The 23631-nt window shown below is 44.6% G+C and overlaps 3 protein-coding genes across 6 annotated transcripts; 1 reads left to right on the top strand and 2 right to left on the bottom strand.

Moving 5' to 3' along the window:
- Positions 1-354: 354 nt before the first annotated feature.
- On the bottom strand, positions 355-2488 carry crybb1l1 (crystallin, beta B1, like 1). Of its 2 annotated transcripts, XM_079511813.1 has the most exons (6): positions 2288-2488; positions 2033-2130; positions 1776-1894; positions 1434-1566; positions 1152-1294; positions 355-916 (listed from the first exon to the last, which is right to left on the bottom strand). In XM_079511813.1, exons 2-6 carry the CDS (start codon positions 2123-2125, stop codon positions 745-747), a joined length of 660 nt encoding a protein of 219 aa, XP_079367939.1. In that variant the 5' UTR covers positions 2126-2130; positions 2288-2488; the 3' UTR covers positions 355-744. The 2 variants fall into 2 exon arrangements, with proteins under 2 accessions (XP_079367939.1, XP_079367938.1); XM_079511812.1 differs by having other exon boundaries at positions 2033-2488.
- A 2538-nt stretch (positions 2489-5026) lies between these two features.
- On the top strand, positions 5027-7164 carry cryba1l1 (crystallin, beta A1, like 1; the record flags this gene model as incomplete). The annotated part of the gene is made up of 5 exons (XM_079505687.1): positions 5027-5101; positions 5315-5433; positions 5538-5679; positions 6519-6661; positions 7017-7164. The coding sequence occupies 5 exons, from the start codon at positions 5027-5029 to the stop codon at positions 7162-7164; spliced, it is 627 nt and encodes a 208-aa protein (XP_079361813.1).
- A 1946-nt stretch (positions 7165-9110) lies between these two features.
- On the bottom strand, positions 9111-22602 carry LOC306925718 (uncharacterized protein). Of its 3 annotated transcripts, none has more exons than XM_079504742.1 (8): positions 21145-22602; positions 21000-21047; positions 18308-18421; positions 16567-17762; positions 14177-16267; positions 13739-13828; positions 10960-13418; positions 9111-9719 (listed from the first exon to the last, which is right to left on the bottom strand). In XM_079504742.1, the coding sequence occupies exons 2-7, from the start codon at positions 21007-21009 to the stop codon at positions 10965-10967; spliced, it is 5955 nt and encodes a 1984-aa protein (XP_079360868.1). In that variant the 5' UTR covers positions 21010-21047; positions 21145-22602; the 3' UTR covers positions 9111-9719; positions 10960-10964. The 3 variants fall into 3 exon arrangements, with proteins under 3 accessions (XP_079360868.1, XP_079360869.1, XP_079360867.1); XM_079504743.1 differs by having other exon boundaries at positions 21000-21042; XM_079504741.1 differs by having other exon boundaries at positions 9111-9715; positions 21000-22602.
- Positions 22603-23631: the final 1029 nt, after the last annotated feature.

Below are 23631 nucleotides of genomic sequence, written 5' to 3'. Positions count from 1 at the left end.
TGAGTGACATCCTTGTGACAGGGCCTGCCATTCCTGTGACAAGGCCTGACATCATGAATCATGGTCAGTATCATGATTAGCCATGTTCAATATCATGTTCAGTATCATGTCGATACGTGATACTGACCATGAAAATGTGCACTTAATATATGAAACTATGGCCCGTTTCTCAGCCATTACAGTTATAAGTAATAATGCAAAGACATCAAGATTGAAATCAAGATTTTTATTTTTATTGAAAACTTGGCCAGGATTCTGTACAGCAGAGAGGGTGTGCAATGCACAGGGTTAGGAAATCAAGGGCGGGGGAGGGCTCTAGAAACTTAGTTTCCAATGGTGCATCATTACCCTGAGCCGAGAATCATGTTGTGAAACAGCAAGAGAATTCTCGTTCCCTCTTTGGTGCTGCAAAGAACTACAGAGGAGTAAAGGAAGCTGGGGAAGGGCAAAAAAAGGAAAAAACATAGGGGAGAGTGGGAGCAAAGGTCGGACCATAGGGGAGAAAGAGAAGAGTAGAGATAGAGAGATAAAGGGTTGCCTGGAATTGTATTCAGGTCCAGTTGGTCCTTCCATTGAGCTGTTGCCTCAGATTAGAGGTGGGACTAGAACCTCCCCCCAGGCAGTGTCAGATCGTAGACCTCTAAAGAGTTTTCAGGTAAGGTCTCAGACATCTCTCTTCCTTTCCCTCTTCCTCCGCCCCTCTCCCTCGCTTCCACTCTTTCTCTTTCTCTCCCTTCCTGAGCCTCACTTGCTGGCCATGGTGTAGCAGCCAACCTGGTGCCACTGCATGTCACGGATACGCCTCACAGACTGGAACTGAGGATGGCGGGCACCATACTCGTTGAAGTGTCTGAATTCACCCTTCTCCAGCAGGTACTGGCTGCCACGGTAGCCGGGGTACTGGTATCCCACCCAGCTGTATGCGATAAAGAAAGGAGAACCATAAAGAGTCAGAAAACAGTTTCTTCTCAAAATTATCTGTGGATCTGCAATCTACAAAATCCCAATATGTATTCTGTTCATTCTACAGTAGTACTTATGTTGTTATGTTGCTGTTACTGTATTTCTGTAAGTTACAGTTCAGTTCTTTCTGCTCTCCAGTGCTGAGTACTTTCAGGCTGGCTACTGTACTTAAGGTATAACAGACTCACGTTCCACAGCTGACCATGATACTGCCGACTCTGTCGGTGAAGCCATAGGAGAACATGCTGGGAACATCGTCATCCATGATCTCCATCTTGCGGCCCTTGAACTCGCCAACCTCATACAGGCAGATCTTGTGCTTCTCGGGGTCCTGCAAGGGAGAACCAGCAAGAAACACTTGGTTACCAAAGATAAACACTTGGGGGCTAACACCATTTAGACAACTAAGCTAATCATAGAGAACAAATTGAGGTGTGATGGTGGAGTTAGGAGGCGGATATTTGTCTTACCATCCTGACGGGCCTGAAGGACAGCAGGTAGTCGTTCTTCTGGCAGTTGCTCCAGGAGTCCCAGCGGGGGTACTCTCCCTTCTCCAGGATGTACATCTCACCACAGAAGTTCATCTGCTCGTAACCGACGAAGCTGACAAAGCACATAAGGTTGTTATTAATCTGTTTGCCCATTCAAAGCCACTAGTGTAGAAACACTGAAAAAAGAAGTCTCGACATTGTGCCATATTAAGAAACATAATTGCTTCCTTTTTTTAACTGTTAAACACATTACCCTGTTCAACAATGCAGGCTCATAACCTGAATTGTATATAGTCTAGGTAGGAACTGTGGCTGACTTACGGTCCACACTCAACGCGCAGGGAGCGCACGCGGTCCATGCCCATCTCACACACATTCATGCACTCGTTGCTGATCTCAATCATGCGACCCTGGAAGTTCTCCTGGTCGAACACGTACATCTTTGGGGGAGAAAGGCATATAGGTAAGTCATGGTTGGACTGTTGACACTTCATAGTACTTTAGGTGGATGTATTTCACGTCAAAGTATTATGTGACACGTGCTGTAGAACCTCCAGCCCAAAGTGAGAGCCACGTACCTTGTAGGCATGCATTCCCATCTCAGACTTCTTGCTCTGGGCAGCCTTCCCGTCGGTCTGGGAAGCAGACTTGGCCTTATCTCCACTGGACATGATTGCTGACAAGAGACAGAGGGGGGGAAAAGACAGCAGTGAATGTGTTGAACTGTATGATTGTGTAAAGAAATGGAGGATGAGAGAAAATGTGTTTAAACATATATCACTATGTGCTTTGTATGTGTGCATTTACAGCAGGTGCATGTGTGTTTACCTTACCTGTGTATGTGTAGTGCCTATACGCTGAGCCTCACTCTGAGTGTGTGTTGCTCAGAGTGTGCCCCTCCCTTTTATACGCTGGCGCCCACATGGGAGGGATTAGGCAGAGAGAAACAAACCTGCTGAGGTCAGAGACGGGACACAATAGAAGCTCCTCATCATCAGAGAGGGACGGATAGGGGTGGGGTGGGGGATGCGCAAGATGAGGAATGGCTGCTCTACTGAGTGGTATGAAAGTGACACAAGTTCTTTGCCCCTGTTAAGTGTTGACTTGATCCCATATGTAGTCCTTCTGAGGAAAGCAAGGATTTTACAGAGACTTTGGAGAGGGAAGAGGGGTGAAAAAAAAATCCTGGGAATTGCACTTGTGTCATATACATAGAAATGCTGTCACGCTCTTTCTTCTTTTTCTCCTTCTGAAATGTACACTCTGATGCGATATTGCCCTTTGCCCCTGTTAAGTGTTGACTTGATGCCATATGTGGTCCTGAAGAAAGCAAGGATGTTACAGAGACACTGGAGATGGAGTCACTTGGAGGGGGGAGGGAGGGAAGAGGGGTGAAAAAAAAATCCTGGGAACTGCACTTGTGTCCTATGTATGCATAGAAATGCTGTTATTGTACTGCTTTTTCCAAATAAAATAAATATTATAAAAAAAGAAAAGAAATGCTGTCTATACTGTACTGCTTTTTCAAAATAAAATAAATATTATTAAAAAAAAAGAAAGTGACACAAGTTAAAAGGAGAATATGGCAGATATGGATAGGTGTTGTCTTGGCACAGAGTTTTTTGACACTTGACTGTGAGGTGAAATGAAGGGCAAGAAATGGAATGAAACGTCTCACAATAATCATATGTGATTCTCTCTCTCTCTCTGTGTGTGTGTGTGTGTGTGTGTGTGTGTATTGTTTTCAGTTGTTATTGAAACATTTGTCACATGGTTCAGCTACTGCTGTATTACTTTCGTATAGATAGCCATAAACGTCTTAGTTTGATGTGGCAGAGTGGCAGCATTCGTCAATTAATTTTGGCTATGAAAATGATTATGTTGCATGCAGCACAACAACCTAGACAAAGTGGTGCAAAGTTACATTATAGGTTACAAAATATGTTTTCAAAATAAGAGATTATGAAAATATTATGGCAAGTAATTTTTATGATTGGGCTCGGGTGCAGCTGTGTAATTTCTTAATGCTACATTCATGGGGGCTATAGGGCACAACAGTGGCGGCCATGTTGTGGTGCCAGAGATAGAAAACCCATTCAGTTTTCCCATAGAGATTTCATAAAATATTCATAAATTATTCTAAGCCTGGAACCAAGCCACCCAGGAGTCCAATCATGACCATAAAACATTAGATTCTGTCAAAAGATTTGAAAACCGCCAAAAAAGGGTATTTACCTAAATATAGTAGGCTTAGCTATATCATGTAATTTAATATGCATTTTCTTTTTACACGGAATCAAATGTTTTATGTAATTCACCATTTATTTAAAATACTTATATCTATTGGAAAAATGAATGGGTTTTCTATTGGTGGCACAACAAAATGGCCACCACTGCTATGCCATGCCTGCATTGGATCTGTGATTCATGGCCACTGCACTTGGATGTTTGGACCCCTGGGCGGTTGTGTGCAAGACTACAGTGAGATAATATTGTACAGTATGACATTTTTTTCCCAATCAAACTCTTTTAACGTTAATATAGACCGATCATAATAGCCACCAACGGCGCCTCTCTACGCTGATGATAATCCCCGCATTAGCTATCCCTTCATTCCCTTGCAGGCCCTTTGTGCCAGGACACATGCCACTGCTGACCGAACATACCGGAGCGCTTTTGTTCTCCGCTCGTTTGCTCGTGCGCTTAGAAAGAACCAGCATTCTATAGGATATGCTGAGTTGGCTGGGGTTGCAGTGGAACACCACAGACTAGAGCCACCAGAATGTCCAGGAGCGCGCTTTGGCGCTAGTGACTCGTAGGCCTAAATGGGCAGAGGCGGTCCCACGTGCGCTCCACTGACCCATGCCGTGGACGCGCCCAAGCAGGCGCGCTCCTCTGTAGCCGGTATAAAACTGAAGCGCCAGATTCTCTCAAAGCTCTACGCGAGATAAGTATAAGGCGTGTGCCACTCCCGAGCTCTTCGAATAAGTGCCAATCTAGGTAAGGTCTCAATTCTGTGCATTTAACACAAGTGAGGGACAGCTAGATGTATGTTATTGGGCTTATTCACGGAGCTTTTATGTCAAACAAAAGAGAAAAGCACAGAAATGATAAATAACCCGTAAAACACATTGTTTGTAGATTGTGTCAGTGACTGCAATTAAATTTATGTTAGATAATTAATAGGTCTAATTGGTTTTCACTAATAAATGATTATGCTCTTAGTCCAGCCCCCAAATTGCTGCTTTTTTCATAGCAGATTTGTAATAATTTGAAAAATATGACATGGCTCCTCGAATGATGCTTTCTGGTTATCCAACTATCAACATTTCTGTTTTTTTCGGATTTTGTGAGGTGAACATAGCCTATTACATAGCCTATTACATAGCCTATTACTTATTTTTTGGTATTTTCAACTCATTATGGACATTATGGACTATGATTGTTTTTCCAGGATATAGGCAATATTCTGTTTAAAATAATGTTCTCCTACCCTGCCCCCTGCCTCCTTCCTCCCTTTCTCCTACCCTGCCCCCTGCCTCCTTCCTCCCTTTGCCGCCTCAAGAGTAAAGATGTACAGAACCACTAAATCCCCAATGATGCAACCACTGGTCAGCTCAGGAATGGGCATGGCTCCTTTCTACAAGGTAAACACATGCACACACACACACACACACACACACACACACACACACACACACACACACACACACACACACACACACACACACACACACACGTGTGTGTGTGTGTGTGTGTGTGTGTGTGTGTGTGCGATCCAAAAGTGTAATCAGCACATCTCTGCTTGACACTCACTTCATGTCACTTTAGCAATTCCTACCTCCTCTCTTTGTCACCAGGTGACCGTGTTCGAGCAGGAGCACTTCCAGGGCAAGTGCCAGGAGTTCACCAACGAGTGTTGCAACATCCAGGAGTGTGGCCTGGATAACATCCGCTCCATCAGGGTGGAGAGTGGCGCGTAAGTCTCACAGCAACAACCAAACAGGTCAGGGGTGTCGCTCCCTCATTCATCATTACCCATCTCTAACTTTCACTTTGCCCTCACTACCTCCCTCCATATAGCTGGGTGGGTTTCGAGCACCATGACTTCCAGGGACAGCAGTTCATTCTGGAGAGGGGAGAGTACCCCCACTGGGACGCCTACAGTGGCAACATCTCCTACCACGTGGAGCGCCTCATGTCCCTGCGTCCCATCTACTGCGCTGTGAGTACTTCAGGGGTTGTACATGAAACCGAGAGGCAAAGACACCCGCTTTGAACGTTATCAACCGATAATCACCAGTAGGTTACCTATCAATCTTATCAACCTACTGCATGTATACTGGGAGCCTACTGGCTGCCATTAGGAAACGCAGAAGTGAAACTGACTTACGTGGCCGGTTAAGACTGATATGAGGTTAGGGGCCGTACGTGGCCGGTTAAGAATGAGATGAGGTTAGGGGACTTACTATACGTAGCCAGTTAAGAATGTTGAGGTTAGGGGACTTACGTGGCCGGTTAAGAATGAGATGAGGTTAGGGGACTTAATTACTATACGTGGCCAGTTAAGAATGTTGAGGTTAGGGGACTTACGTGGCCGGTTAAGAATGAGGTTAGGGTTAGGGTTACATTTAGTCGGACAACGGGAATAACACCGGACGTCTCCACGTTTCCTAATAGCAGTCAGTAGGCTCCAGCATACATGCAGTAAGTCGATAAGATCGTCTTGATATGTAAGCTGATTATTGGTTGATTTTCATTCGAATCCACTAGAAAAGAACGCAGTGTGCATGCTAGTGCCACTCTGCATGCACACCACATACACTGCAAAATCCGGAATATTGACGAAAACATTTAATTGTACTACTCAGGTGCAATATCCATAATGTTACAAATGGGCTTCATCTACCTGACTAAAAAGATCAACAGACAATGGTCGGAAATAATATAATAAGTATTTGAAATAAAACGAATAAATAAACATTCAAACATTTAACATTTCTATTGTTTTGCGTGAGGACTATTTCTCTAACCTTCCCACTTCTCTGTTCAACCTCCATGCAGTCTCACATGAGCAGTCGTATGATCATCTTCGAGAGGGAGAACTTCATGGGCCGTACCGTGGAGCTGTGCGACGATTACCCCTCCCTGCAGGCCATGGGCTGGATGATGCCCGAGGTTGGCTCCATGCATGTGCAGTGTGGCGCGTAAGTTACTGCTCTCTCTGTAATACACACACTATAGTATAGATAGATATATTATCTAGATATATATATTATACACTTATACAGTGTATAATATTATATAAGTTATATAACACTCAAAATTATCACTGAAATGCCATACCAACAGCAAATATACACCGTATGCACCCTTACGCATATTCTTTTTTACACAGTTATATTTATACAGAGTTATAAATATTAACACCCAGGATTTTGCAGTGTTTCAAAGAGGGGGCCCAGTATGTGTGTTGTTGTTGCATATAATCTGTATGGTTATGTCCCAATAAATGCCAAAGATAATCCACAAATTTCTTCCACATCTCTCTCCTTCCTGCAGCTTTGTTTGCTACCAGTATCCTGGCTACAGGGGCCAGCAGTACATCATGGAGTGTGAGAGGCACAGCGGAGACTACCAGCACTGGAGGAACTGGGGCTCCCACTGCCAGACACCCCAGATCCAGTCCATCAGGCGCATCCAGCACTAAGAGGTGGAAAGGCTGAGACTGAGGCCCTAGTGAGAACCTGGGCCCACGGACAGCAACCCCCTAACCCCCACCCCCTGCCCACTTCAACCTTCCCCGAGTACCCACAACTACCCGAAACCACCAACAATCTACAGTACTGACTTACCCGCTCCGAATAAGTGTGATAAGAGACAATATCGCACTGTTAAGCACAGGGATACACACACAAACATGTGCACGCACACACATACCCACACAACTGACTGACACACCAACAAGCCTGCGTTGTACGCCAACCTGGTCAGCTCACCTGGGCTGGGCGAGGAATAGTCCTGCCCCTCAGTGTTGGAACCATTAGGAGGGGAGAGGTAGCCAGGTTAAAAATGGTCTCCCAGTTGCACTTGCTCTCCTCGGCGCATCAGGGAGCATGGCAGAAACTGTGCTGTGGTGCAGAGCAGATGTGCTGTGTTGTTGTGTAGGAGGTTGAACCACAGGTTAATAATAATAAACTCATGTTGACTTCATATGTCCTTGTTCAATCATTTACAATCATTATGACCTATTTATTTGGTCATACAAATCACAACTCATAAAATAGTTTTGTGACTGCCACATTATGTCTGACCTTTTCTTCTTAATCTGCATATTCCAGCTTTCTAAATAAAGAAAAGAACACAAACATACATAATTTACATATGTAGAATATATAAAATACAGAGTAAGCTTGGCTGTCCACTTCCCTTTAAATTGTGCTTACAAATCCTTATTTAGGATATTTAGGTTATTATTGTTCTGAGAAATAATTTAATTTAACAAGACAGCAGGTAATGTAACTGGTTACAATGATGTATACGTGTAAGCTAAATCATGAGCATACTGTATAGCCACCCCAAGTCATTATCACTTTGAGCTGTGAAGCAATAGCAAAACGTAATGAGGCTGTATGAGTTACTGTGTAAATGTATGTCAATTAGTATGTATGACTGACTGCATTTGAAAGTTTGTATGAAGACAGTTTTAGGACACTGGTCATCTGGTGTTGAGCCACATGTCTAAACTATGGACACTTCTGGGTTGCCCATGGTAATTATAAGAACGTAAGGTTAAGGTATTTAGGGCTCTATTTCCGTCCATGCTAAACCCCTTATCCCTAAACTACTTTTTTACTATTTTGAAAAACATTTTTTTGAATACTTAAAATAGCCAATCTACATCGACACGTTGTGAGCTTGTGGATTTTAACTATTCAAAAAGGCAAAGAAGTTTAGGGATAAGGGATGGACGGAAATAGAGCCCTTAGGGCCTTATCTTGTGCCACCCCTTACCCCTTATCCCTAAACTTATTTGGCATTTTTTACTATTTTGAAAAACCTTTTAAAATAGTTAAACTAGCCAATCTACATCAACACAGTGCGAGCTTGTATAGGCTATTTTAACTATTTTAAAAGGTTTTTCAAAATAATTTATTTTTTATTTATTTTGTGCCATTTTTTACCATTTTAAAAAACCTTTTAAAATAGTTCAAATAGCTACAAGCTCACAACATGTAGATGTAGATCGGCTAGTTGAACTATTTTAAAATTATTTTCAAAATAGTAAAAAATGGCAAATAAGTGTGAGAATCCCATGACAGTAATCCTTAATCATATTCAAGGGCTTTTGGAGATAAATAAGTCAGTTAATGTCAATTATGTTTATGTCAAATAGGTCTACATCTATTCTAAGGTGTATATTACCTGTATATTATAATGCTCATTACTGTGCAGACATGTATTATATACATAAATATTCGAGTTGGAGCACAAAATGCATTTCGAGAACCCACACAATGGCCGTGTGCGCCCACACACAATCATTCTACAGTTGTGGCCCCCGGCCTAATCTAGTTGAATACCCCTGGGGTAATTCAGGGGTGGCGCAAGATATAGCCGTCAATGTGGGAAAAGTAGAAAGGAAATCTAACCCCATCAACAAGGAATTAAAATGTTTATTTTTTAAGTGCTGTCAAAAACATTAATAGCAAACATAACATGACAACAAGAACTCTACCGTAAATAATAACAAAACATGGAACGGAACACTGGCAGAACAGAGGCTGATAACTTGCCTATCATAGTCACACGTATGACCAATGACAACTCTTGATTCCACTTACAGAACAAAACCCTGATTTTCGAAGAAAATCTCTTCCCTACCCAATCAGCAGTTGCTGGGTTTATGTGGTGTCAACAGTTAAAATATCTCTTCACATCAAAACTGAAAAAAACAGTTGCACAAATTATTAATAGTACAAACGTTGTACATAAGAACAATAATAAACATTCAAGTTATCAAACACTTTTCACAGATTTATAACAATATCACTGTCAATAAAATTTGACTGTGCACTCAACTCAAAAACTCTACATCAGTAGGCGTCTCCAATCAGATCCAAAATAGTTATTTATGGAGAATGATTCTTTTCCGTTTACGGTCTTTGGTATACAGCTTTTTCCAACAGAGCTGAACAAGAAAATCTGTCATTAAAGTTCTTCTCATACATACTGGGTCGATGGTGCCAAGATGCAAGAGTCTGCCTGTTGGGAACAGAGAGAAGGTATTTGTGACAATAGGCTCTGTGCATAACTGTAGTCCCAGTTTCCTGAGGGTGGCACATACCCACTCCCAGTTACGGTTTCATTTCAGCTTTTTGGTGGTCCCATCTTCAGGAAACTGGGACCATACTGTGTGTACAATTATGGTCAAAGTTTCCCGAAACATGTTCAAGCAAGGAGCCTTTCTTAAAACACATCACAACTACTCTCCCCAAATAATCGAAAAATTGAGCCTATTGTGCCATGATAATAATTTTCAAATTAGCTTGTCAAATTTACAGTAGGGCATTATGTTACATGAACAGGCGCATTATAATTAACATACAACCATATGTATGTTAAAACTATATACGGTATATAAAAAAAACTTGATTATAAACAATGATAATAGTATAAACAAAGTGGTAGTTCTTGATGCTGTTGTGAAATTTAGCATTTGGCTACTTTAGCTTCAATTGGTGTTAGTAACTGTAGAAAGACCACCATGGTTTTTGTTATCCGTTGATTCGTAATATACTGTAATATGATATTGTAGACCTAAAGTGTGGCATGAATTGCCTCATGTTGAGCCAAGCATCCACCCAGCTGGCTCAACATGAGACCAGGAAAAAGGGCCATGTGTCTTCTTTTAGATGGTAGATGGGGTCAGGTAGCAGCTCCCCTCAAAAGTAGGGAAATATAAAATTAAACTTAATTCCAATAAAGTGGACAGAGGAGCTCTACATGGATACCCAGTAAAAACTGAATATAAAATACCTTTAAACTTCTCAGATGTATGGCTGGTAAAATTCTTCTAAGTTTATAAAGTCACCACTTTCACGATTGAACAGTCATGGCATATTAACCCAATTTGTGCCCAAGACGTCTCCAGACGTCCCTAGAATTATCCCATGTTTGTTTTTCAAAACGTTTTCTTCTAAATCGGATGGGCACTCCACGTCGCTATTTTGAAAGAATACAAGGGCACACAATGTGAATATATAATGAAAAAAGTATTAACGTTTTTGTGAACAAAAAAAACGTTTCATAGAAGATCAGATCTATTTCGTTACTTTTGAGGGGTTAAGTGTCTTCTTTAGGAACACCTCAACACACTGCCAGGCGCCAGGAATCAAACCTGGGACCTTATGCTTCCCAGGATAAAAAGGCTTCCTGAAGTAGCAAAAATTCCACCAAAGCGTAACTATCCTGTTTAACAAATATGGACAATTTACAAACTAACCTCAATCAAAGCGGTGAAGACAGCAGACTGATGATTTGAACGTTGTCCATCTCTCTCTCCGACAACATCAATTTTCTCAACATCTCTTTACACTCGATAGGCTGTGATCCAATCACATCCATTTCCCCCTCTTCCTCAATCACCTCCACTTCCTCCTCATCCTCATCTTTCTCCTCGTCAATTGTTCTCCAATTGTTCTCCATCTTTCTCCTCCTCCTCGTTGACTCCAGATCAACCATTCGTGGCTCTGTTGGTGGCTTTGCAGGCCGAAGGGCAGGGAAGGGGCTGGTCCATCCAATAATGTCCACCTCTGACTCTTCCTCGCCCTCTGCATTCTCCCCGCTTCCTTTCGACCCCAGATCAACCTTCGTGTCGAGTGGCGGGTGTGACATTCGTGGCTCTGGAGGTGGCTTTGCTGGCCGAAAGCCAGGGAGGGGGCTGGTCCATCCAATAATGTCCACATCCTCTTCTTCCTCATCATCCCTGCATCCTGGTAACCCCAATTCGACCTGTATGGCGAGTTGGGAGTATGGAATGTGTGGCTCAGAAGGTGGTTTTGTGATACCATCATGCAAAGGCACAGGTGCCTTCCTCATATTGTTGGGCGAGTTCTGGAGGTTGGTGTAGTGACATTGCAAACGGACATCAGTTTCTTCTACCACATCGATATTCTCGTCAGAGTCAACAATGTCAATGTACTCATCACTACTTGTCCCTTTCAGCTCTTCTTCACTGGTTTCCCCCACATTCTTTACCACCTTCTGACTCTCTCTCTCTCTTATTTTGAGGTTGGCCCACTCTGATGCATCTTCTTCTCCTCGTTGGCCCCTCCGCTGTGCCGTTGCTTGGCCATCTTCACTGGCCAGTGTGTAATGGAGGTGATCATTGTTGTCGCTGTCAGAGCAGGTTAGAACTTCTACATCCACTTCCTCTTCACTCTTCAATGTCATCACCAGCTCCTCACTAGACACTTCAACAACATCCTTGAAACTGGCGTGGGGTTTGAGGACGGGGGCCTCTGGTTTGGATTGGAATGTACCGGGCTCTGAGACTGTCATTCCAACCTGTTCAACCCTCTTTCTCTTGGCCGCCTTAGTACCCAACTCTTCCTCTGATTCTCTCCATCTCTTGTCCCCTCTCCTCTCTGGACCCTGTAACTCTCCCTCACTGCTCTCCCTCCTGTTCCTTTCCACTTTCTGACTGCTCTCTATCATTTCAAGGTCGATTGACTCTGACGCTTCTTCTCCTCGTTGCTCCGCCCCCTGTGTCGTTGCTCGACCCTTTTCACTGGCCAGTGCATCCTGTGGGTGATAATTGTTGTCGCTGTCTGGGTGGTTAAGGACTTCTACAGCCCCTTCCTCTTCACTCTCCACCGTCACTACCAGCTCCTCACTCAACACCTCCATGACATCCTGGGAATCAGTGTGGGGTTCCAGGATGGAGGCCTTGCGTTTGGTTTGGAATGTACTGGTCAGTTCAGCCTGTTCAACGCTATTAGTCGTTAACTTGCCCTCTGATTCTCTCCGTCTCTTGTCCCCTCTCCTCTCTGACCCCTGTAACTCTCCCTCACTGCTCTCCCTCGTGGTCTTTACCACTTTCTGACTGCTCTCTTCCATTCTGAGGTTGGTTGACTCTGACGCTTCTCTTCCTTGTTGAAACGCCTCCTGTGTCGTTGCTCGACCATTTTCACTGGCCAGTGCGTCCTGTGGGTGATCATTGTTGTCGCTGTCTGGGTGGTTAAGGACTTCTACAGCCCCTTCCTCTTCACTCTCCACCGTCACTACCAGCTCCTCACTCAACACCTCCATGACATCCTGGGAATCAGCGTGGGGTTCCAGGATGGAGGCCTTGCGTTTGGTTTGGAATGTACTGGTCAGTTCAGCCTGTTCAACACTATTAGTCGTTAACTTGCCCTCTGCTTCTCTCTGTCTATTGTCTCCCCTTCTCTCTGGCCCCTGTAACTCTTTTTCACTGCTCTCCCTCGTGGTCTTTACCACTTTCTGACTGCTCTCTTCCATTCTGAGGTTGGTTGACTCTGACGCTTCTCCTCCTCGTTGCACCGCCCCCTGTGTCGTTGCCTGTTCAACGCTATTAGTCATCGTTAACTCGTCCTCCGATTCTCTCTGTCTCTTGGCTGCCTTTCTCTCGGGCCCCTGTGACCCTTCCTCTGGTGACGTTGCCCTTCCCTGTTGTTTTTTTCCGTCTCTCCGTTCATCTATTTGTACACCCACATCAGTGTGCTCCACAACATGTGGCTGTCCAGTGGAGATGGAAGGAACTGGTTTATCCACCGGAAGGAGATCGATCTCCTGGCCATGTCTGTTTTTTCTATCATGTTCCGTCTTCAGCTCGACTGTGTGAATTCCGTTCTTTTGCTTTTTTATTACTATAGGCTGGACAACTTGGGGAGTGCTGGTTAGTAGTTTGGCCGGAAGTGGGGGTTCTCCAGAAAGTGGCTCCTAAGCATGGCAAATAGTACACAAACAAAACTAAAGGTCATTACACATTGGCGAATTAGCGATGCGACGCAAATAAACAACCTGAAATTTTGAAATAAGTGGCTGTCGATTTCTCTGCCTATATACACATCTATAGTGTGCCGCGTAAATGCGATTATATGCCACTCCTCTACTCCTTCTGCTTCTCTATGCCCCAACGCAACTGCGTACCTTTAGCCTTAATCATTTTGACAAATAGATCAATAAATTGTTGAAAATGGCGACCCATAAAACTGTGCTTCCAAAAAGTGAAACATTCAACAGTTCAGTTCAACACTCACCTTGTCCTGCTGATTGGTTAACCTGCTCCTGGTAGGGTAGGCCTTCACATCTGTTTTGATTTGACTCCTCACTGGCGGTATAACGGTTCTCTAAAGAAGACATCACCACAGACTCATTATTAGACATTTGGGGCTCCATTTTCGTTCGAAGACCCTAAATACACTATTTGGGGATTTAGCATTTAGCACTAAAGTTGTTATTTTGGTTGGTTACCTGTCTAAATCCCTAAAACACCTCCGTTACCCGTTACATTATGCATAGGTGTGGTTTGGGCGTTACAATAATGAAACCAATCACCGTGCCACATGCCATTGCCTTTAAGAGATCCCTTATCTGTTGTATAGGGTTTAAGTGCTTAATTTGTTGTAGTATTTCATTAGATGCCGTGTAACAGATGCATCATTGACAGCAGATCCTTCAGTAAAGGAGTTTCTCACCTTCAAATCTGCACACTGTCCGCTGAATGATTGGGATACTCTTATTATTGGCTGAAGGCTGTGAGGACGCTTTGCCTGCTCGTTATGGTCCCCTTCCATGCGCTCATCCCGTATGCGCTTCTTCCTAATGACCAACTTCACTTCTGGTTTTCTTGCGGTGCTGGGTGCTTTGGGTGGTTTTGGGTTTTCTCTCTTTATGGGTCCAGCCAGAGGGGCAACTGATGGCTGCTCTGGAGAGACCTTTCTACCTTTCCTTCGCCTTCTTGCTAGAATGCCGTCTTCGTTGTCCTGGCTGCCGTTTGTAACCGCATCAGAGCTGGGGAGTTTAGCAGCACTGACCGGAGGCAGCTTTGAAGAGATCCGAGGGGGAGTGCCTGGGTTTTGTGGGTGTACGACAGTGCAAGGCTGTGACTGGCTGCTTGACATTGAGGTCCAGACATCCTTGCTAGCCGGTGTGCAGGTCTGGCCATCCTTCTCTACCCTGGCCCCGGTGCTACACTTAGAAACCTGCTTCTTCTTTTTCTTAATGAGCAACTTCAGTTCTGGTTTTCTTACGGGTCTGGGAGCTTTGGGTGGTATGGAAGGCACACGCATAGTAGAAACACTACTAGCAGCGGCGCTAGCAGCTGAAACAGGCTGCACATCGCTGCGTGCGTTTTCTCTCTTATTGTGTCCAGCCAGTCGGGCAACTGATGGCTGCTCTGGAGAGACTTTTCTATCTCTTCTTCGCCTTCTTGCCAGAATCCTGTCTTTGCTCTCCTGGCTGCCGTTTGTAACCGCATCAGAGCTGGAGAGTTTAGCAGCACTGACCGGAGGCAGCTTTGAAGAGATCCGAGGGGGAGTGCCTGGGTTTTGTGGGTGTACGACAGTGCAAGGCTGTGACTGGCTGCTTGACATTGAGGTCCAGACATCCTTGCTAGCCGGTGTGCAGGTCTGGCCACCCTTCTCTACCCTTACCCCGGTGCTACCGTTAGAAACCGGCTTCTTCTTTTTCTTAATGAGCAACTTCAGTTCTGGTTTTCTTACGGGTCTGGGAGCTTTGGGTGATATGGAAGGCACACGCATAGTAGAAACACTACTAACAACGGCGCTAGAAGCAGAAACAGGCTGCACATCGCTGCGTGCGTTTTCTCTCTTATTGGGTGCAGCCAGTCGGGCAACTGATGGCTGCTCTGGAGATATTCTTCCCAGAATCCTATCTTCGTTCTCCTGGCTGTCATTTGTAACCGCATCAGAGCTGGGGAGTTTAGCAGCACTGACTGGTGGCAGCTTTGAAGAGATCGTAGGGGGAGTGTACGTGCCTGGGTTTTGTGTGTGTTTAGCAGGCATCGCAGCCTGTACAGGATGGGGAGAGTGCATGTGCTCTAGACGAGCCGGGTATATTGTACTTGCAGCGTGTGTGTGGCTCTGTCCTGCTATGGACTGGTCCCTGTCGACAGTGCAAGGCTGTGACTGGCTGCTTGACATCGAGGTCCAGACATCATTGCTAGCCGGTGTGCAGGTCTGACCATCCTTCTCTACCCTGGCCCCGGTGCTACAGTGAGAAGCCTGCTGCTCAAAGGAGAAGAGGAAGTTGTCTAATATGTCGCTCAGACCTCCCTCTCCCTGCTGCTGCTGAAGAACAGGCACTTCACAACCAGGAGGAACGAAACCCCCAACCCCTGTCGCCACAGTGACCGTCTTCGTAGGGTTGATGTGGACACCTGAAGCCGTTTCCTGGTGACCAGTAGGGATGATGGGCCGCTGCTGGCATTCTTGTTGGCTGTCATTTCCGGTGGCTAGATGAGGATGTTGGTGAGAATCCCGGGTGCTTTTGCTGTTGTTGTTTTTGTCCAATATGTCCAGCCCCATCATGACTTCGTCCAGCAGACGGTCCAACTGCTCAGCTTGCTCTACATGAGACGGGGCTTCCAGAGAAGGAAGGAGGGTCGTATGAAGCATCTCTGGTGCTGGGGGCAAAAAGGACGGGGTGGGTGGGTTCAACGAGGCATTGCCGGTACGCGGAGTGTTGAAGAGGTGCGGCGGCGTGGAATGGAACGTAGCAGTTGGGGGAGTCTTTTGTTTGTCAAATGCTCTCGGCAGGGCGCCCTCCTGAAAAAGTTGAGTTTTTTGTGATATGGTTGGTTATTCAGTGACTGAATACAACAACATTGAGTACTATTATTATTATTATTATGTCCTATATAAGCTCTCTTCTAATATTCTTTCCTCTCAACATTAGTAATAACAACACTTAATACTTTTTTTCCCCTTGAGAATTCAGGTGTAAGATGGATCATTTTCTAGAATCTCTAGATCATAGATCAACATTCAACATTTCACTGCTTGTATCTCTAATGAGTGAGTGACAAATAAACCCTCTTAAAGTTAGAGAGTAGAGTAGCCCTCACCTGGGTGAGTTGCTGTGCAGCAGCTCCTCCATTCTCCCTCGATGGTTCTTCTCTCACGCTGCAGATCTTCAGTGACTTGCATGACTTGCTCCATTTCTTCAGCCAGAGCTTGATAGGCTCGAAATGGTCCCTGGTATGCAAGTAGAGCATCCTGCCCACAGCTCCTCCCCCTCTACCACTCCTCCTGGCTTGCACACCCCAACTCCTCAGCCGGTTGTTCGGAGGAATGCTCTTCGCTACTTCCTTCTCCTCCCCTGCTGCTGCCATCTGCTTGGGTGGCCTTCCCCTCCGCTTCGGCTCTCCTCTGGGTCTCTGAGCTCTTTTCTCCCCTGTCCTAGTCTGCCTGGCCCCTCCTGCGCCACCTCCCCGCCTCCTTGCTCTGCGCTTCCCGCGGGAGCACACCTGATCCGGGTTCAAGAAGTAGTTGATGAATCCCGGGATGTTGCCCTCAAACTGCTCGAAACCCTCACCTCCACCTTCTGGAGCCAGCACCTCGGTTGCGTGATCATAAACCACCGCTGGTGTGTGACACGGACAGTGGCCGGGTGTAGGAATGAGGGAGGAGTAGGACGGCGGCACATAGAAGATGGGTTCATGTCCGCCTGCTGTGGATTGCTCAGTGGGAGCCATGTAATCGGAGTATGATGGGTGGTGTGCTAGGGTTTGGGTTCCATCCGGTGGGTAGGAGATGGAAAGGGGGACGTAGGGGATGTTATGGTGGGGGTCAGGGATTCCTGAGGCTGGCTGGGGAGTAAGGCGAGTGGCATCTGTCTGCAATTCGCCCATTTGAGTTTGACTCCCTGTGCCTCTTTCAATACAGCACTGTGTTGCTCCCAAAAGGAGGGTGCTTCCATCACTCCCCTCTCTCCCTCCACCCTCCTCGAGCATCAGTGGTTCTGTCTGTATGCCTACTGCTCTCCGATTGCTCCTATCCTCACCACTTTCTCTGACCTCCACCAGCCCACTGATGCCCAGTCTGGTGGTGGCAGAGAGAATGTCCTCCCTCTCCTCCTCTCCATGTCCAACGATCTCTCCGGAGTACAGCAGACCCACCAGCCGCAGCAACGTGCTGGCTCTGACAGCCCCGAACTCCAGTAAGTGTCTCTGTCCAGTTGGGGGTGGAGTGCTGGGCAGACTACAGGACAGCTGAGGGCTGAGAGCTGATAAGACACAGCTGTGGGCAGGCACAGACACTCCTACAGGACAGGATAGGACAGGAAAGTAGAGTTTAGGAGTGGAGAGGGCATTGTTCCAGAACAATGTGGAACTACAACAGAGTGTACAATACACACTCAGAGTTAAATGGGTTGTTCACCCCCAAAAAATGACTTATTTTCTATCAATTACACACCCCATGAAGACTGAAGATTCCAGTAGGTAACTCAATGAATCTCCTACTGACCGATGACTGGATCATCAAAAAGGAATTGTCTTAGGAATTTGACAAAAACAAAATAAATATTTCCTTCATGGGAAATAAGTCATTTTTTGGGTGAACTACCCCTTTAAGGTCAATACATGCTCCTTACGTCGTCGGAAAAAACTGCCGCTTCGGACAGGCTTTCCGAACTAGTTCAGAGAGTCAGGACATCTGGGGGTACATGATTTCTGAGAAAAGGTTTTGAGACCACCCATCAGTAGTTCTGAATTATGTACAATTGTACTTATACAAACTTTAACACTGATTTTATCTACAAAAATGTATTGATAACCAATTCAGTAATTGTGCTGTTGTTCGTACCCTCAGCCCGGAGCACAATGTCGCAGAACTGGCTGCCGCGTTGCTGTCTCTGCAACTCGGCCAGGAGTAGGCCTCTGAACCCAGGTCGTTGGTACTGCCACATGTCTCTGTCCACTTTAGGAATGAATACATTCATTTCGTTAATTCATGTAAACCTTAAATACAGGGTCAACTCACTGAGAGTAGCCTCTCTTTTTGTCAGTTTGCACAAAGATTCAATAAAAAAAAGTCCAGTACAAGGTGATATAAGTAAGGAACAAGTATGGAAAGATGACAACAAAAACCAACCACATACAACCTGGAGTAACGCAGCATTAAGAGATGGAAACTGTAAGTGATTTACCGATAAGTCCTACACGTATGGCACAAAGTGGCTACACGTATGGCACAAAGTACCCTGCATTCTCAGTTTACACTGAGAATGCAGGGTATAATGAATTACAGAATATAAGAATGTAAATAAAACTGGACCCAGGAGAGGGTCTAAGTAATGGGAGCAGGGTAGTATACACAGTAGGTCAGGAGGTGACATGTATATTGGTTGATTGTTTGATTGACATTTTTATTAAAACTTTGCAGAATGGGTACAGTTCAAGGAAAGCACAGGTCAATACAAAATCTGCTAAGAGGATAACCAGAAAAAGCACTAAGACTCGTTTACATAAGGGTCATTTTCAATTCATCAGTTAAAGCTTGTTTAATATATAGTGTAGGCCTAGCTGCAATTTGCAACTCTAGATTGTTTTGTAATGGGATGAATCTAGAGTTGCAATACCCTCCATTGACTCCTCACTCATCCAATTGGCTTGTATTAAACAACGTTAAACTCACCAATATTGCAGCTCTAGGCCAAACTTTATTTTATTTTATTTTTTTAATAATTTCTATCCCACGATTTTTGAAACCCATTTTTTCACCCAGTGTCAACCTGGGGGGGCAGCAGACTGACCTCATGCTCCTTCTATGCATGAGGAGTCCAAGCTGCTTCTTTTCACCTGACAGGGGAGTTTCCCTGGCCGGACGTAGCGCGTGGAAGGAACACGTTTACCCGACCAGTTCCTTTCCCCTCCATCAGGCGCCCCGGCTGGCCAGGGGGAGGTAGTTTTAGAGACCAGGATTACTGCATGTTTTTTGTGAGGGTACCTACCCTAGGGGACACGGGGAGAACATGCAAACTCCACACAGAAAGGCCCTTTCGCCAACCCCGCCTCGGGTATGGGCACTGATGACGCGGAGTGGACACGCCCTCAGCGGGAATCGAACCCAGGACCTTCTAGCTGTGAGGCTCTAGGCCAAACTTGAATTATCCTCTTTCAATCTGCCAAGCTTTTGTTTCATAAAAATCAACCGTAGACAACTAGACATGTTATGAGCTACTTTCTGTCAAGAAATTCTCTGCAGGTGATTCTTTTTCGAAGTGTTGGAGTTTGGAAGCACTCGTCGAAGTCACTGAACGGTCCTGCGTACCACCTGTTTCGCATTTGCACATAATGCAGGAGGCCGCAGCGCGACCCATTAATAAAAACAAGTGCTTCCAAACTCCAACACTTAGAAAAAGAATCACCTGCAGAGAATTTCTTGACAGAAAGTAGCTCATAATGCCCCTTTATCCATCCGTCTACGATGGATCTTTATGAAACAAAAGCTTGGCAGATTGAAAGAGGATAATTCAAGTTTGGCCTACAGCTGCAATGTTGGTGAGTTTAATGTCTTTTAATACAAGCAGATCACAAAAGCAAATTGGATGAATGGGGAGTCAATGTCAATGGAGGATATTGCAACTCTAAAATTCATCCTATTGTAAAAAAAAATCTAGAGTTGCAAATTGCGGCTAGTGTAGGCCTACCTATGCTATCACCACAATGAACAACTGAAAGGCTTGGAACTCAAGTGATCCAAAATAAAGATTAAACCATTTTCAAATTTAATTTATTGCAATTTCTTTAATGCATGGAAAAACAATGAGCAGCCGGTTTCATTTCATTTCAACATGTATGTGTTTGTCTTCACCAACTAATGCTACTGCAAAGATGCTGTAGTAGGCTGGCATGCCTGGCATACAGTAGGTTGGTTTTTGGATACTACTGTTAGATATAGCTGGGCACTGGGGACATCTGGGCACAGTAAGATTGGCCATTTTGTCCAAAATGTTATCATTGTCAGACTTAAATTGACCCTTCACAAGATACCAGGGTTGTGGCTCTTTCGGAGCCATATAACTTGAGGGGGGGGGGGGGGGGGTCGAGGGTAACATACACTATTTTGTATGCTATTGTATTATTATTGACCCATATGTGATTTTGGACTTCAACTAAACTTCGTGTTTCTTCCTTTATGCCCCTTATTTGTCGAACGTATATAAACATCGCACTTATATAAACATTTTCCAAAACATATACAAAAAATGAACACCGAGGCGAGGGGAGGCCACCTAACCCTGTTTACATGCTAGCAACGTAGCTTCCAAGTTGTTGTGCTTCCACTTTGAAACACACGTGGTGTGAGAGCTACTCGTGATCGCGCACCTGTTAGTGTACACATCATGAGCTGAGCAGCCATCAGCAAGCATTTAGTAATCTGCAACACCTTGCAACATTTTGTCTATATTCAGCGCAAACTCCATGCCGACTCTTGGAATAAACATTGCGTGGCTTGAAATGCATGCATGCGAAATTTGCGAATCATCACTCACCGTTTTCCATCCTCAAGTTCTCTCTCTATTAACGAAGTCGAGCCTTCGCTGGACAAAAAACAACAACTAAGCAATTTGCAGTTGTCAATAACATGGATTAGAGAAACGTTTTTAACTTTTAAATAGGTTAACTTTGTGTTTTTACCGTCACAACTTTAATTTCACATGTCCAAACTATCCACAGTTCCACACACTTTTCGACACTGACACTCCCATCCAGTCAATTTGGTGAGGTCATCAGGTCAACGTGCACCGTTCAAGTAAAGTGCAGTATTTTGTGTGGCCACTAGGGGGCCGAGAAGCCTTGCTAAATAAATAATAGATGTATGCATATGAGGTTTACATCCACTTTTTAAATTACATTTTATTCATAAACATTTCACCCCATATCTTTTACAGAGCTTTCATTTCATCATGTATTGATTAAATGTGGGTTACCCATTTTAAGATGTAGCAATGTAGGCCTAATTCTAAATTAAAGTCTCCTATGACAAACTGCCACAACATGGACTGTCTGGTATACAAACGAGAATCAAACTAGATTAAGAAATTAGAACATTATTGTCAAACATCCAATTATCGTCTTGGTACATATTATAGTTTGGCTACTGTAGCCTCTAGGTCTCATAAATGGGACATGTGAGGAGGGACTCAATTATAGAACTAATCAACACAACCCAACCCAGGAAACTACTGGGATTCACAGTCAGCGTCTGCTCTCATTTTAACAGCTCCCTGGCATAACTCCCATGATAGTCATTCACAGTTCCTGAGAGGAAATTAAAAGCAGTACATTTCCATTTTGCAATGAAATATGATCAAAGTGTGCCATTTCCCATGAAAATGTCAAGAAGGTCTTGCTCTGAGGTGGAGGGAATTGGACTAAATGGTGGAGAAGGGGTGTGTGCCTCCTGGTGTCTTGGGTCAGGCTTCGGCCAACGCTCATTAAACTTGACAAAAAACAGTGGGTCCGTGAAGGGTCCTCCATAAACAATGCTCTGAAGCAGGTAGAGGAGAGCCACAACCAGAGAGCTGATCAGGAAAAAGGGGATGAAAGGCCTCAGGTGATGCCAGGCCACCATGAAGCCGTACCCGAGCCCAGTGAGAGCAGTCTGCTTCCCTGTGTGGGACGTTCTTCGAGTGGAACCAGGAACCGAGTAATCACAATTGGAACCATCCTGAGAGTCTGAAGAGGGCTGTCCATCATAGAAATCCATCATAGTAAACAAGGCAACACAGTAGGCTGCCTAAATAAAGTCCTTTTGGAAGTTCCTTTCTTCTTAAATGTTAATCTTAATGTTTAAGGATCAGAAAAACACAATTGACCCTGATATGTCTCTGTCTACAGACTACACAGAGATGGTCTACCTCATGACACACGTTAACAGCTCATTGCTGACAAAGTGGTATCTCTTACACATATGTCCGGCTTGTTTCTGAATTGATCTTGGCAAGTTCGCATGTCGAATTCTTCGCAAACATGTCTCCTGTCAGTCCCTCCTGTGGCACTGGCATGTGCTACTTTCCTTTGGTGTTTAATCCTTCCTATTTTCTTAGCTCTCATATGGCTACAGTACATAGAGTAAAATGACGCCGATCCTATTTGAGCTTGAGAGAGAGTGTATGAACGAGAGCGAATGAGCCCTAAATAGATATGGTACAAGTGACAGGGAGGAGATCAGAGGGAGGGACGGATAAGCTGCTGCATTCGGTGGTCTCAAGTTTAAGGAGAGGGACATGCACGTTCCAGCTGTACGAGTCACAAACATACTATCTCATTCTGTCCCTATTTATTTCTCTCTCATACATACATGCACATGTATGCACACATAGGCCTATACAGTATATTAGATTTACACAAGCCAATGCAAAGGGCTGTACATTCTCTTATTTTTGTTTTATATATATTTGTTATCCTTTTACCCAGGGAGGTAGCTAAGCTAGGGTGCTTATTTTCTCTCTCGCACACACGCACGCACGCACGCACACACGCTCACTCATTCAAACCTGGGATCTGCCCAGTATAATCACAGTCTTAGCAGCTCCACAGAAGCATTCAGTTCATGGTTCAGTGCATTGCTCAAGGGCTAACCACTGACCACCCTGCCACCTTGTGCTCAAATCATTCTCACTATGCTCTGTTTTTAGTTTATTAATTAAAAAAACATGGAGGTTATTGTCATGTGCATAGTAAAAGGTGTTTATACCAGACAAAAGTAGAGCCGTAGTCCTGGGTGTCCTAAAGTGGACTATATGATATTAGTACATAAAATATTACACGCACACAAAAAAAGAAACAGATTACACAATCTAACCTTCACCATACCATAGAAGAAAGAGTAACCTCAACTTGCTTTGCACGTGAATCATTGATGCCGTTCCCATCACAAGATCTCATTAAGTCTTATTATAGATATAGGACATAGTCTACTACACAGTACACACATGCCTTAAATAAGTTTATACACTTGAGTGCACACTTGCAAAGCCTTCATGATGTAGCACTAGCAACTGTATTTCAATAAAACATTGCTGGAAGTGATGAGACCTGTGGAATACACACACACACACACACACACACACACACACACACACACACACACACACACACACACACACACACACACACACA

Source organism: Electrona antarctica (genome assembly GCF_951216825.1).
Source record: "Electrona antarctica genome assembly, chromosome: 1".
Taxonomy (NCBI): domain Eukaryota; kingdom Metazoa; phylum Chordata; class Actinopteri; order Myctophiformes; family Myctophidae; genus Electrona; species Electrona antarctica.
Note: the sequence above shows the minus strand (reverse complement) of the source record. Positions and strands in the feature narration are given on the sequence as shown.